General features: G+C 33.9%; 1 protein-coding gene across 7 annotated transcripts; it reads right to left on the reverse strand.

The window, feature by feature from the left end:
* Positions 1 to 821: 821 nt before the first annotated feature.
* LOC106474033 lies at positions 822 to 12,488 on the reverse strand. 7 transcript variants are annotated; one of them, XR_002613830.1, is made up of 3 exons: positions 12,266 to 12,487; positions 2,239 to 3,775; positions 822 to 1,186 (listed from the first exon to the last, which is right to left on the reverse strand). XR_002613830.1 is itself a non-coding variant. In XM_022402415.1 (2 exons), exons 1-2 carry the CDS (start codon positions 11,275 to 11,277, stop codon positions 2,309 to 2,311), a joined length of 1,314 nt encoding a protein of 437 aa, XP_022258123.1. In that variant the 5' UTR covers positions 11,278 to 11,292; the 3' UTR covers positions 1,805 to 2,308. The 7 variants fall into 7 exon arrangements, 6 of the variants coding, with proteins under 6 accessions (XP_022258123.1, XP_022258124.1, XP_022258125.1 ...); XM_022402415.1 differs by lacking the exons at positions 822 to 1,186; positions 12,266 to 12,487 and adding an exon at positions 11,262 to 11,292 and having other exon boundaries at positions 1,805 to 3,606; XM_022402416.1 differs by lacking the exon at positions 822 to 1,186 and having other exon boundaries at positions 1,806 to 3,606; positions 12,266 to 12,488.
* Positions 12,489 to 13,443: the final 955 nt, after the last annotated feature.

The following is a 13,443-nucleotide window of genomic DNA, read 5'->3' on the forward strand; positions in this document are numbered from 1 at the left end:
CTGTCTCACGAATTATACAATGCACATCTCTTAGGGATCTGATGCACCAAAACCTTATTTCATTGCCATTTTTATCTTAGCCAATCAGCATAGACTCCTTAAAAACTTGCCTTCTTGGTTGATTAGACATGTTCACTCAATAATGCATCTAAAAAAAAATATATATTCTAGTTTAAGATATAGATATCGTATATGGATACTGATAGAAAAGCATAAAGACATGCACAACTAATATGCAAATATGGTACGGTGCTACAGTATTACATGCAACTATTTTAACTTATGGCCAGGTACAAATGGTCTTATATAGGAAATAAAAACTGATGTGCTAACACATTGAATTAACTAAACATGCAAGAATGGGTACAATTCATGAAGTATACATATATCTATATATGGACCTTTTGCCTTCTTAAGAAACAGTAACACTTACCATAAGCCAAGCACAAACACATTTGAAGGCTTCACTTCACTGGCATATAGGTTTTAAAGTGAAATTTTCACACATAATCGAAATCAGTATTGTGAGTTACCTATGACTATTCGTAATATGGTAGTAGTCTCAGAATGCCCACAAAGGCATATTGCTGTTTCCCATTGGTGATCAACTTTGAAATAATGAGTATTAGCACATGTAGCTTTGTATACAAGATCTTTTGCATAAAATTATTTACGTACAAGATTATAAAATAGTAAAGTTACTTTAGTGAAAAGTTCAAAAAATTACAATGCACTAAAGTGTGAGACTGCAGGTCGTTCTGCTTTCTGTTGTAAGATAACATAAGATAGCAAAGCTAACTAGTGTTTGCTAATAATCATAATTTGTTACAAGTCATTCTTTACCATTTATTAACACATCATGTCATGTAAGTGCTATTAATGTCACATACTATCACAAATTTTATATAGTCTAATTTTAGCACATTTTGTCACATAAATTATGTTTTTGTCACATTTTCTCACAGCAGACCATCACTTGTATTCTTGACATCTCAGCATAGCAGAGCATTCTCAGGTATAGGACATCACACCATGGTAGAGTATCCTTTAACATCTCAACATAGCAGAGCAGACCTATGATACATAGGACATCTCAACATAGCAAAACATCCACAAAGACATGACTTTTCATGATAGTAGCATATCATAGGTCAGAAAGCATCCCTTGATATAGTTAGTCTTGCTTCTGTGGTGAGAAAAAGTCTAGTCTGGTAAAAGATGCTTTGCAAAATCATTTAGTGAAATATGTTTTAATAAATGAGATAGCCAACATAGATTCTTCAAAAAGAAATACTGCTAACTTTTTAGAGGATGTTATTTGTTATCTAGATAATGTAAATGGTGTACCTAGATTTTGACAAGGTTTTGATAAGGTGTCACACAGATTAACTAAAAAAAAACCACAATAATGGAGAGGTGAAATAAGACTAGTAGAGTAGGGCAGTTGAGTAATAGAAGGAAAAATATTATATTAATGGAGTTTAATTACACTCGACCTTTGTTACTACTAGTGTGCTTCAGGGGACAATGCTTGCCTGCTTGAACCTTTACTTTTTCTTATTTACATTAAGACCTCTTAACTGGAGAAAAGAAGAGCAAGAAGTGATCTTATGGAAGTTTACAACATTATTCAAGAAACTGATGCAATGTAAAAGATATCATTACTGGAAACCATCACAATCACTTCTTTTTAAATTCTTTACTATGTACATGTGTTGTTAACAAAAATTCATAGTTGTAGTATTAGAACACCAACCAAATATATATCATTAACTGCTTTATTTTCTGAAACCAATAAAATATAATATGTAGTATTAAGTTAAATCTGCAAAAAATTACAAGAAATAATTAGAATATCAATCAAATATGTATCATTAACTGCCTTATTTTCTGAAATCAATAAAATATAACATGTGGTATTAAGTTAAATCTGCAAAAATTTGCAAGAACATAATAGGTTTATTTACAAGTATATATCAACTGCTACCTTTATATGAATTATCAAGAAAGTTCTTATTTGCATATATATGGCTTAAAAAACAATCATGATCATTCACATACATATATATATATATATATTTATAATGATACAAAAATACTCTTTAAGCTGTTTTCTTGTTTAATTAAGTTCTGCATGAGTCTCATTACATAATGTCACAGTTATTTAGTGAAGGACAAGTTCTCTTCTTAAAAAAAATGATTTTTTTCTCTCTGTAAATGCATTTATTTGGTACTCACATAGAAAGACTAACACAGCCCATTCTTCAAGAATCTCATTACACTGTTAATGCAAGCCTCATATCCAAAACTAACCAACATTCTGGATGTTTTCATCTGCTATTGCTGGTTCCTCTTGACATACCATATCTACAGGGCTAGTTTGGAAAGTCTGTTGTGGTGAGGTCCCTGTTGGGCTATTCAAGGTTATATTCTCAAAGCTAAGTAACTGTGGTAACACTTGTCTCAAGGCTGCAAGTCCTCGACAAACTATTTCTGAATCCTGATACCACTGGCGTGCTTGTTCTTCATTATGGGAATTAGGCACTTCAACAACCAATCCTTCCTGGGGTAAGTAAAACAGCAGGTTATTTGAAACAGACTGGGAGTCAGCCAACAAAGTCAATGCTTCTGAAGTGGTATTAGAACTAGGAACTAGCACTTCTGATACTGGGATTGCTACTACGTTTCTTTGTTGCTGGATCACTTCTAGAGATTCTGTGGCAGATGGAGTCAGCAACACTTGAAACTGACAGCTGGAGTCTGTCACAGATGCTGCATTAGGAGAAACAGCCTGGATATGACTTAGGGTGTTTATATCAGGTAAAACAAAAGCATGTGCAGAGTGATTAGGCTGAGCCTCTACATCTGTAGATGGCACTATAACTGTCTGAAAAACAGTTCCTTGGCTAGGAAGAGCTCTGTTGGCAGGAACAATTATTGTTTGTACCTGTTGACCAGACTTTGCAATACTGCTATTAACTGGCAACACAATTGGTTGGAGTTCTTGAATACTATTTCCTCCAATGCTACTAGGAACCAAGAGGGTCTGGACTTGCTTCCTAGGGTCAAATACAATAGTGTTTTCAGACAATAAAGCTGTCTGAAGCTGTTGAATACTACTCCTTCCACCATTGCTAGGAACCAGAAGTGTCTGGATTTGTTTCCTAGAGTCCAACACTATGTTTTCAGACAATAAGGCTGTTTGGAGCTGTTGGATACTATTCCCACCACCACTATTTGGAACCAGCACAGTCTGTACTTGTTTCCTAGAGCCCAACACTATGTTATTGTTAGACATGAGAATAGTCTGAAGCTGACTCCTAGGGTCCACTGATGAGCTAACAGCAGGAAAGAGTATAGGTTGAGCATGGTCTCTATTCACTGGGATTGGCATGACTGTTTGCATGTCAGGAGTCATAACATGATATTGGTTATGTGACAGAGCTCCAATATTAAATGCTGGTGCAGAATCATGTCCTCCAGATTCACTGGGAATGACAGAAAGAAGAGCTACGTCTTGAACTGGCTGGCTGGGTAGCAGAAGTGTCCTGACATGATTGGACACTTGACTATTGACTGGAAGAGTAAAGATGGTTTGAGCTTGACCTGCAATATTAAAAAATGTGCCAGGTTGTTGCAAAAACATTGGAACTTGGTTTAAAGTATGTACTCCCAGTGATGCCATTATTTTTTGTTTGGCCATAACATTTTAGATCCACAAAAATAGTATTATAAAAAGCACTGGATTTCAACATTACTTGGGCACTTTCCAAACCTGTTACAAAAAAAAAGAACATTAGATTATTAACTTTTCCACACTTTGCTAAAAGTTACTGAAAGAAATATCTCATTATTTACCATTTTTGTGTTACTAAGTCACTGAAAGAAAGAAAATCGGATTGCTCATCTCTTTAGAATGTGAAAAGTTACTGAAAGAAATAATAACAGATTATTCATCTCTTTAGGGTGTTTCTAAAATAACTTGACAATAAGAGTATCAGATTTTCCTGTTTTGGAATCCAGATAATCAAAATGCACCAAGTCAAGAATTAAGTAACTTTTAAATAGCAATAGCTTGTCAAAGAACAAACCTCTACTGAGGTTTCTAATTATCAGCTCTGGATAACAGTCACTCTCCTGTTGGATAGCAACTTAACATATTTTTTTATATATCAAACATTTTAAACTGTACATAAAATCTAAAAGGTGACAAATCATTACCTTTATTTAGGTCAACATCTCATTCACAATCTTAACAACAAAAAAGGTAACAGGACACTACCCCATTTAGATCATCCTCCACTCACCACAAAACCATTCAAATCAGAAAACAAATTTTGATGTAGCTATTCACATCTAATCGACAAAAGTTTAAAATAACTAAAGCTGTACATAACATATCAACAGGCAAATCATTTTAGATGTTTATAACTGAAATTGAAAAATAATCTGTTGAAGAACAAATCTACATTTATGATTCAAAAACTTTAAAATTAATACAGAACACAGACAATGTTTGACTTTACACATTTAAAAACATTTTTGTTGAGACTGATCCAGGGTCCTCGGGAAAACCACTCTTATGTTTCAATAGTTACCCATCCTCTTCACTCCTGACTTGTTACAATTATCCAGGTACACATATACATCTTTGAATGTCACCATGTACTGCCATTTTTCCCTGCCTAATTACTGTTTTATACAGTTGGTCTTCCTTTCCTGGTTTGTAGAAGCAGCTTGTGTCACTTTTCCAGATATAAATCATTCTTTATAATGCATACTATTTCCCTGGGCATGTGGATGGTTCTACCAATGACCTTCGTGTTATTAGATTCTTGTCTTTTACAAGATGCCACACTTTGAAGTTGAAGCAGGTCTCTTTCTGGATAGTTCTAGTGCCCCAAGTTGATATATGTTCCTTTGTTTTCCAATGCCATTAAGTACAAGGGATATCACAGTCATTCACAAATTTAGAAATCTAATTGTTCAAGAAACTATCCAAGATATTGACCTAAATAATAAGTATATGTTCCAAAACATACCTGAGGGGTTTACAAGTCACATTCTCCCAATAAGAAAAATCACATCTAACATCACTTGTTGCTTTCTATAATCAAGCCAAATTTGTACTTACTTCTTAACTTTTATACCAAATCAATATATATCCAACTTCCTAATAAATTTTTAAAGCTTCAATTTAACAAAAACTTCCTGAAAGTCAATATGTTCTTGAATAATTCTATATTTATAAAAATCAATGGTAAAAAAAAAGAGAACATTTAGTCTTTCAAAGTTGCCCTTGTACACCCACCCTTGAAGAAAGTAAACATTTAAACCCACCATTTATTTATCAGGAACTAATTCATTTCCCTATAAACTCTTTCAAAGTGCTGGCATCCACTATTGCCAAAAGCAACATATTCTGTAAGTCAGTCACCCTGTTACAAAGTACAACTGTCTTAACTGGAGCCAAGTCTTAAACTTGTAAACTTTCATCCTAATATCTTCAGAATACAGTACAAAGAAATAAAAGGCCTTTAAACTTTTACCTTATTGATACTTCAGATAATCTTGTAAATTCAGTAACATCACCTCTTATTCTCCATTTCTACAGAGAAAATGAATTAATATATCTTTACCTATCCCTGTAATACAGCCCTTTATCTCCAGAATTAGTGTAGTAGCTCTCTTCTGAACCCTTTCCATTAACTTCCATTCAGTAAGTAAAGTAAAAGTGTACATAGTACTCCAAGTCAGGTCCCTAACTATTGATTTGTATAGGGATAATTACCTCTTCAAATTGGTAATCAATGCCTATACACACATCCTAAAATATATTTGTTTTTACAACTAGCAAGGAAGTTCTACCTTAATGACTTGAATGATTTATATACCATTGTTCAAATATACTGTCTTCAGTCCACTTAAGAATGAAATTATGGTTGAAATGAAAAATTTAAAAAAATTATTTTTGATTAATTTGACAAAACTATTAAAAATATCTCAAACTTTAACATCATTCCCAGTTTAGCTTAACTACTCAACTTTTCTCAATTTTAAATCTTTTTATAATTTCTGAAAGTCAGCACCAATAAAATTGGAGACACAACTCCTATTTCATGGTTTCAATAAGTAATAATTTTCCTACACTGAAAACATATTTTCGATAGGTACTTACCTCTTCATACATACATAGCTATTCTCCTTCAGTGCTTCCCTCTATATGCAAAATTGTTTTTTCACATGCCATCAGCCTTAAGCTCCCACGTACCCTAAAATCAACTGATTCAAATGCATCTCGCATGCAAATTATCATGTGACAACCCTCCACTAATAAGAGTGTAACACACTCTTCTGATGCATGTGACTCTCTCTATTTGATTCTACTGAACTACCACTTCGAGTTTTGGCAGAAAATGGAAGCACTGGTTTTCAGTGGGGAGGAAGGGCGGGAAGTATAAGAGGAGATAAGTACCTATCGGAAATATATTTTCAGTATAGGAAAATTATAAATTCGATATGGTACATTACCTCTTCTCACATAAAGAGCTAGAATCCCACATTGAATAGGTGGAGAGAAAGAAAGAAGCATCTTTAGAAAGTGTCTGAAGGACTCCTAAAAGAGTAGATTCTCACAGTAGAGGATCATATGTGGGAGACCACACAACTTCTGTACCAAGTATACTCTTTGCCCAGAGGTGTTGCAGACATGGGCAGAAAATGGGTGGAGCACATCCAAATGGGAGAGAACAATGATTGGATAGGGATCCACCACACGCGATATCGGAATCTCAATCCCTTACAGTACATCAATGTAGGTGAGAGTAAAAAAGATGTGCCTCCAGGTGTAGAGTGGCTAGGGCATGACAGACCATACATGGCAAGTCAACTACTTCCAAAACCCAGACCTTCAGGAACCAACATCCACGTGGGGGTAGGATGAGCATCATACCATCAGTAATGAATTCAAATTCGATGACGAGGAACCCACTTTGAGACTAATAATGGCTGGAGACAGCTTGAATGGGTAATGAAGAAAAACTTTAATACAACAGCAAATGTACAACGTTTCGACAAGGTTTTGTCATCATCAGGTACATCATCAGCCTTCAATGGATCCTGTGCAAGATTCCATTTGTCATGCAGAGTCCACTGAAGAGACTGCATATGTGCTTGACCCATGGGGATAAGAGCTTCCAAGCAAGCCCCTGAAAAACCTTCAGGATCTCTGTGGATTGCCTTGGAAAGGATGTTGCTAGTAGACAAGTACCATAGGAAAGGAAAACTGTGCATGGGATAAACAAACAGGATAATCAGTGTCTGCCCACACACACACGGGAAAAATTGATTTTCACTGTTGAGAGTCAAGAAACGAACATTCAGACTGATGGTAGGACAAGGCAAACTGATCTGAAGCATGGAGGGCGAAGCATCCTGGTATCCTAAACCATCTGATAAACAAAATGCTCAGCATGAACCCTAATATCCAGGGAAGGAGGAAAACCAAATAATGAGAGGAGGAGGTATCATGTAACAAAAAAAGACGGATCATACGAAGTCTGGAAAATGGATAAAATAGAACATACTCGAGAAATCATGTCTAGAAAAGCCATTTAGGCCTAGTTGATTCCGCAGTAGGGGTATGAGAAGATATGGCAAAATGAGGTGGTACAAAAAGGCTGTCAAAATCCTTGTTGACCTGAACAGGTTCAGCATGTTCAAGAGGAATAGGGGCAAGATCAGAAGAAGCAGGTTGACTCATATAATGATCAGTCTCAGATGATAGCCAATAAATTCAAAGACGAGTCATCCCCATCTGTAGCCTATGTGAGTGTGCTAGCAGAAGGTATGATATCTGAAGTGGTAACTCGAAATTCGGAATTTATTGTGTAAAATTGAAAATCAAACACAAGTGTTTGACAAAAAAATAATCAAAAACTGGGAAAATAAGTTATCTGAAAAGTCATTATTTGTTGAAGAAAAAAACAAAACAAAATGCATTTCGAAATAATAAGTACAAAAAAATCAGGAAGTCGATTAAATTGGTAAGGCACACAATAAAAAACATCTTGACACGAGTACTGCCAAATGAGAAGTGATAGTTTGTTAGCATCAAATACAGGGAGTCACATGTGTCAGAAGAGTGTGTCACACTCTTATTGTTGGAGGGTTGTCGCTTGATGATTTGCATATGAGACGCATATGAATCAGTCAGTTGTAAGGTACATGGGAGCTCAAGGCTTGTGGTATGCGGATGAAAAAAATTTTGCATATAAAGGGCAGTATTTAATAAAAATAGTTATTTATTTTAGCAGAGATAATGTACCATATCAGAAACACTGATGACATTAATGTTAAGATTGCTAGTACTGTACTCAACTCCTCGGTTTCTCTTTCCACAACCATATTTCAAACACATTCTCCTCATGCTAAGAACTATATATATATTTTTTAAATCTGAAAACATCATTACATTCTTGTGATATAGTGCCTTGGCCTTAGAATAAATATAATATCATTGTCAATGTTGACAATGTCAATTAAGTATTATTTTTATACTAACATACCATTTTTATTCCTAGATCAATATTTAGGCTATCCACCTGCTTCGAAATATCTCAGTCACTTGCCTGAACTGTAACTTTGTCATACCATACAAGTTTTTTGTGGCAACTACCATCAAGTCATTTATGTTTACAAGACACCATTGTCAGACTAAAACAGTTACATCCAATTACCTGATTTTTCACTGTCTACGTATCTAAACAGTTTGGCTGAAATTAATGCAACATATTTACTTCTAATAGCTTCAAGCATATTCTTTCATTAAATGTTACTACAAAAAACATCTATATGATTAGATAATATAGTTATACATTAGCATTCTCTCTCTGTTAGTGATTTAAAATTTTTTTAAACATCATATTGAATGGAGAACTTATGACTTACATCTCTGGTTCAGGTAAGTGACAAGAGTTTAGAAAAGCAGATTACAAATAAAATTTTTGGGCAGGATTTACCCCTTAAAAATCATACATAAAAAAAAATTCATCTTTTTCAATCAGTTAATACCCCAGAAAGAAAATCAATATTTAGTGTCAAAACCCTTTCTCTTAAGAAGTATTAATACCATAACATTTCTACTAAAGTTGCAAATTTATGTATAAAAAGCAGAAGTGTTGTCTCTGCATATGCATAGCTGCTGTTTATGCATACTCGTTTTGACTGACCTCAACTAATCAAACACTGCATGCACTCTTAGGAACCCTCAGAATGGGTGTCAAAGCCATTTGGTCTGGCCCCCCACATCACTCCCCAGGGAACCACTGCCTGTCTGTCAGAGTGAGTCCTACTTCATAACAGTATAATGTATCTTTTGCTTAGATATTTTTCTGGTAAGCTAAACCAGAGCCAGAACATTTAATTGTAGTGATAAGGAAAAAAAAATGTAACTGACCTATGCTATTGTTCTGGTAAGCACAGCCAGGGCTAGAACTTTGAGTAAACCAAACTCAATTATTATAAATTTATCATAATAATACCATATGAGGTGTCTAATGTCAGTTTTGGTGATAAAGTACAGTATATAGGAAAAAATGGGACTTATGTACAAAGTTATTAAATTCATAATTTCTTTAGTAAAAAGGGGAGTATGATATGGTAATCCTACATTCTGCAAAATAATTATAATTTACGCATGTTTTCCTCTGTTTTTTAATTGAAAGTGAAATATGATATCATAAATGAAAAGCAACATGGATTCACCAGAGGAGAATCTTGCCTTAAGGATCATTTATCTTTTTTTTAAGGATGTCAATTATCTGAAAAGGGTGTGGACATGGTGTTCTTTGATAAGGTGCCACACAAAGTATCATCTAAGAAAATCCCACTGGTAGGGATTGAAGAAAGAATATTTAAATGGATTGTAGTGTAGTTGGATGGGAGGCAATAAAAGGATGCTATTAATGGAATCCAGTCAAACTAGACCCTTGTTATGCTACTAGTGGAGTACCTTAGTAGTTGGAGCTTGGGCCTTTGTTCTTTCTCATTTATATTAATGATCATATAAGTGCACAATTAGTAGTTTAGGAATGTTTGCTAATGACTTTAAATTTTTGGGCATTTCTAGTTCTATTGAGGATGTTGAGGTATTACCAAATGACTTGGATCAACTGGTAAGTTCAACAAATATTTAGTAAATGACCTTTAATTATAATAAATGCAAGGTAATGTAGCTGTAGAAAAACAGTCAAATTAGAATGAAAGGGTCAGTCATATAAATATAACAGGACTAGGAAAGAAAGTGAACCAGCCTGTACCATCAGGTACATTATGCCAACTGTGTGGATGCTGTAGTTCTGCCAAGGCAACTTCCAACGAGCCCTCGAGGATAATAAATCTCGGAAGATGTATGTGTTTTGTTCACTTGTTTTTGAATTTCACACAAATTCAGAAGTGATAGAGTAGAAGGAAAGCAGTTAGTCAAAATCACTAACTGCCAACTCTCGGTCTACTCTTTTACATATGAAAAGTGGGTTTGATTGTCACTATATAGCCAAACTATGTAAAAGGGGAAAGCTTGTAAAGATGTACCGCTAAAGTGGCTAAGTTAAACAACAAAAAATTTAGGAAAAGTTGGCCCACCCTTTTTTTTGTTCTACAGCTGGAACAAGCAGCAACATAAATATAAAATGGGGGCCAGGTTGTGTTCAATATTTTTCTTGTTGAACCTTTTCTATAAAAGCTTTTTTTTTATTACATCTTTGTATGGCTGTCCCTTTTATTCTAATTTTGACTCATAAAATATTATAACCAGATAGCACTTTTTGTTTTCATTATTAATTAAAAATGAATTAAAAATAAGATTCCAATCAAAATAGGATTTCAATCCCAGCTGTCAAGGAAAGCCAGCAACACATATGCAGCATCATAGATCACCACATCATTCCCTAACTTCTCATTTTCCACATGCCCCTATGCCCTTACATCATCAGTTTTAACCTTAGGATTGTGGAGAGCAATTCACCATTACGATTATGAAAAAAAATATGAATAAATGTGCTGTTGTTGTCAAACCCTAGTTCAGATTAATATCAACCAATGGAATTTTAGTTTCATACTGATTCTCCTTTGTATTGCCTCTTTAACATAGAGAAGTACAACAATACTTTTTACCATTTTTTTGACTGCTTATTTCTCTTAATGAATTAAAACAGATATGAAGCTGCTGTTTTTATATACTGTGATGTAACAATGCTTACATCTGTTCAAAAACATAAGAACAGTTATACTTCAGCATCTGGAACAGCTGTAACAATACTCCAGATTTGGCTAAAAGTTCATTCCTGTATATAGTCAAGGAAATGTTGCTCTGTTCTTCTAACTTAACTGAAGTCACTACCATGTCTTTACATTTGAACAACTTATTTAATAATATAGGTAGGAACCCACTCAATAGTATGACTGAAGAAAAGGATCTTAGCATATTGGTGAATAACTAACTCAAACCACTGAAAGAGTGGTCTGTTGTTAAAAGTAAAACTAACAAAATTTTAGTATGTATTTATTGACATACTGGTTATAAGTAAAATGAGGTAATTATTTCTTTACCCATCATTAGTTAGGCCTCACTTGGAATACTGTGTTAATTTTGGACTCCTTGTCCAAGGGATACCGATTTACTGGAATTTGGAAAAGGTTATGGGGGTCTCTAAAAGTCTAAGTGGGTTCAAATGGTAGCCTTGATCAAGTTGAAAGTCCAAATGATCTCTTGTCCATATGTTATATTGCTGTGGTTAGCAATAAAAAAATGTTAGAAAAACATATTCAGTGAAAAAAAAAAATATTTTTGTAACTTCAATTCGAAATAGAACTTAGAAGTCACACTTGAGGTATCTTATTTATAATTTATATAACTTTATAAGGTCAAACTGCATGCAATCAGTTACTACTGTTTATTTATAAGCAGTGTTGAGAAATCTTTTTAAGGTTAAATTTAAACTTTGATCACAATACTAGTAGTACTACTAGTAGCTTTATGAATAACAATTAACATTAATAGATATATGTATAACTTATAGTTATAACTATAAAGTATAAGGTATGAAAAATGTTGAGGTTTCCTCAAAGTTAAGTTACTCTCACTATTTGACTTTTACTTATACTTTGAACTATTAATATTATAAAGACTAAGCCTCACTAATGTAATTTATCGCTGAGAAATAAACGTAACAAAAATAATCCAATTGCGTTTCATTATGCTTACCTTTCATACCCAGTATACAAAAATGGTTTTAATAACAAGGGCTGTGGTGGCGCACAAACACAAAGGGTGACGTTTACAAAGTTTTCTATGAATACCAATTCACATGCAGCATTATATTTATACAACTTTCAAAATATTCCAGTTTTACAAAGACAAACATATTTATAATTTTATACTATATACACAACGAGAATGTTATGTGTAAACTGTCCTACGTATAAAATGCATCTGTATATTAATCATGCCCACCCCACTGTTGTTTTTGGCGTATCGGCTGTAACTGTTATGATATGGGGCCAAACATTTTCTTTCTTTTTTTTTACATATTACCTGTAGCTCAAGACCTAATACTATTTTGATTATATCAAAATCATGATTAACAGTAATCTGTTGCCTTCTTACGAATCTTCTCTCCAACAAAGAAGGTTAAAAAAAGAATGTTATTTTATTATTATTTGGTTGAGAGGTAATTTATTTATGGGTTATAGTTGTTGATTTTTATCACAAAGTCATACAACAGGCCATCTGCATTGTAAGTTTGAGAACGAGAACTCGTTTATGAGACCTTAAAAGATGGACTAGTTGACAGAAATTAATGTGCTTTTACCAACTGAACTAAAAGGTAATTAATATAATGAACAAAGTACCTTTTAACAACCCAAACTATCCCGACAGTTGATTAAAGAAGAAATGAGTTGTATGTGAAGGTAATTTTCTATCACATTTTCTAAACTAGGTTAAATTAATATGAGAAATTTGTTGAGTCTATGATTTTAAAGCTCTATTATCTGCACATTTACAGCCGAAAATATACTTATCAATGAAAGTACCTAACTGACCAAAAGGATGCATTCTAAAGTAAGAATGTATGAAAATAATATTTAATTAGCTAAATTCATTATCAGATTGACTTGTGGTTTCTCTGTAGGTGTTATAACGTTGCTCTTTCATTGGCTGTTTCTTTTAAATTCCCCCCAATGGCACAGTGGCATGTCTGCGAATTTACAACGCTAGAAAACCGGGTCTCGATACCCTTGGTAAGCAGAGCACAGATAGCCCATTGTGTAGCTTTGTGATTAAGTTCAAGCAAAGTCTTTTAAATTATCTGATGAAAACATTCAACCTCCAGTTAACGTGTTTACAAGCTTGAACAATTGTACACTGCAATAAGTTGCTGT

This window comes from Limulus polyphemus, unplaced genomic scaffold (assembly GCF_000517525.1).
Source record: "Limulus polyphemus unplaced genomic scaffold, Limulus_polyphemus-2.1.2 Scaffold6745, whole genome shotgun sequence".
NCBI lineage: Eukaryota > Metazoa > Arthropoda > Merostomata > Xiphosura > Limulidae > Limulus > Limulus polyphemus.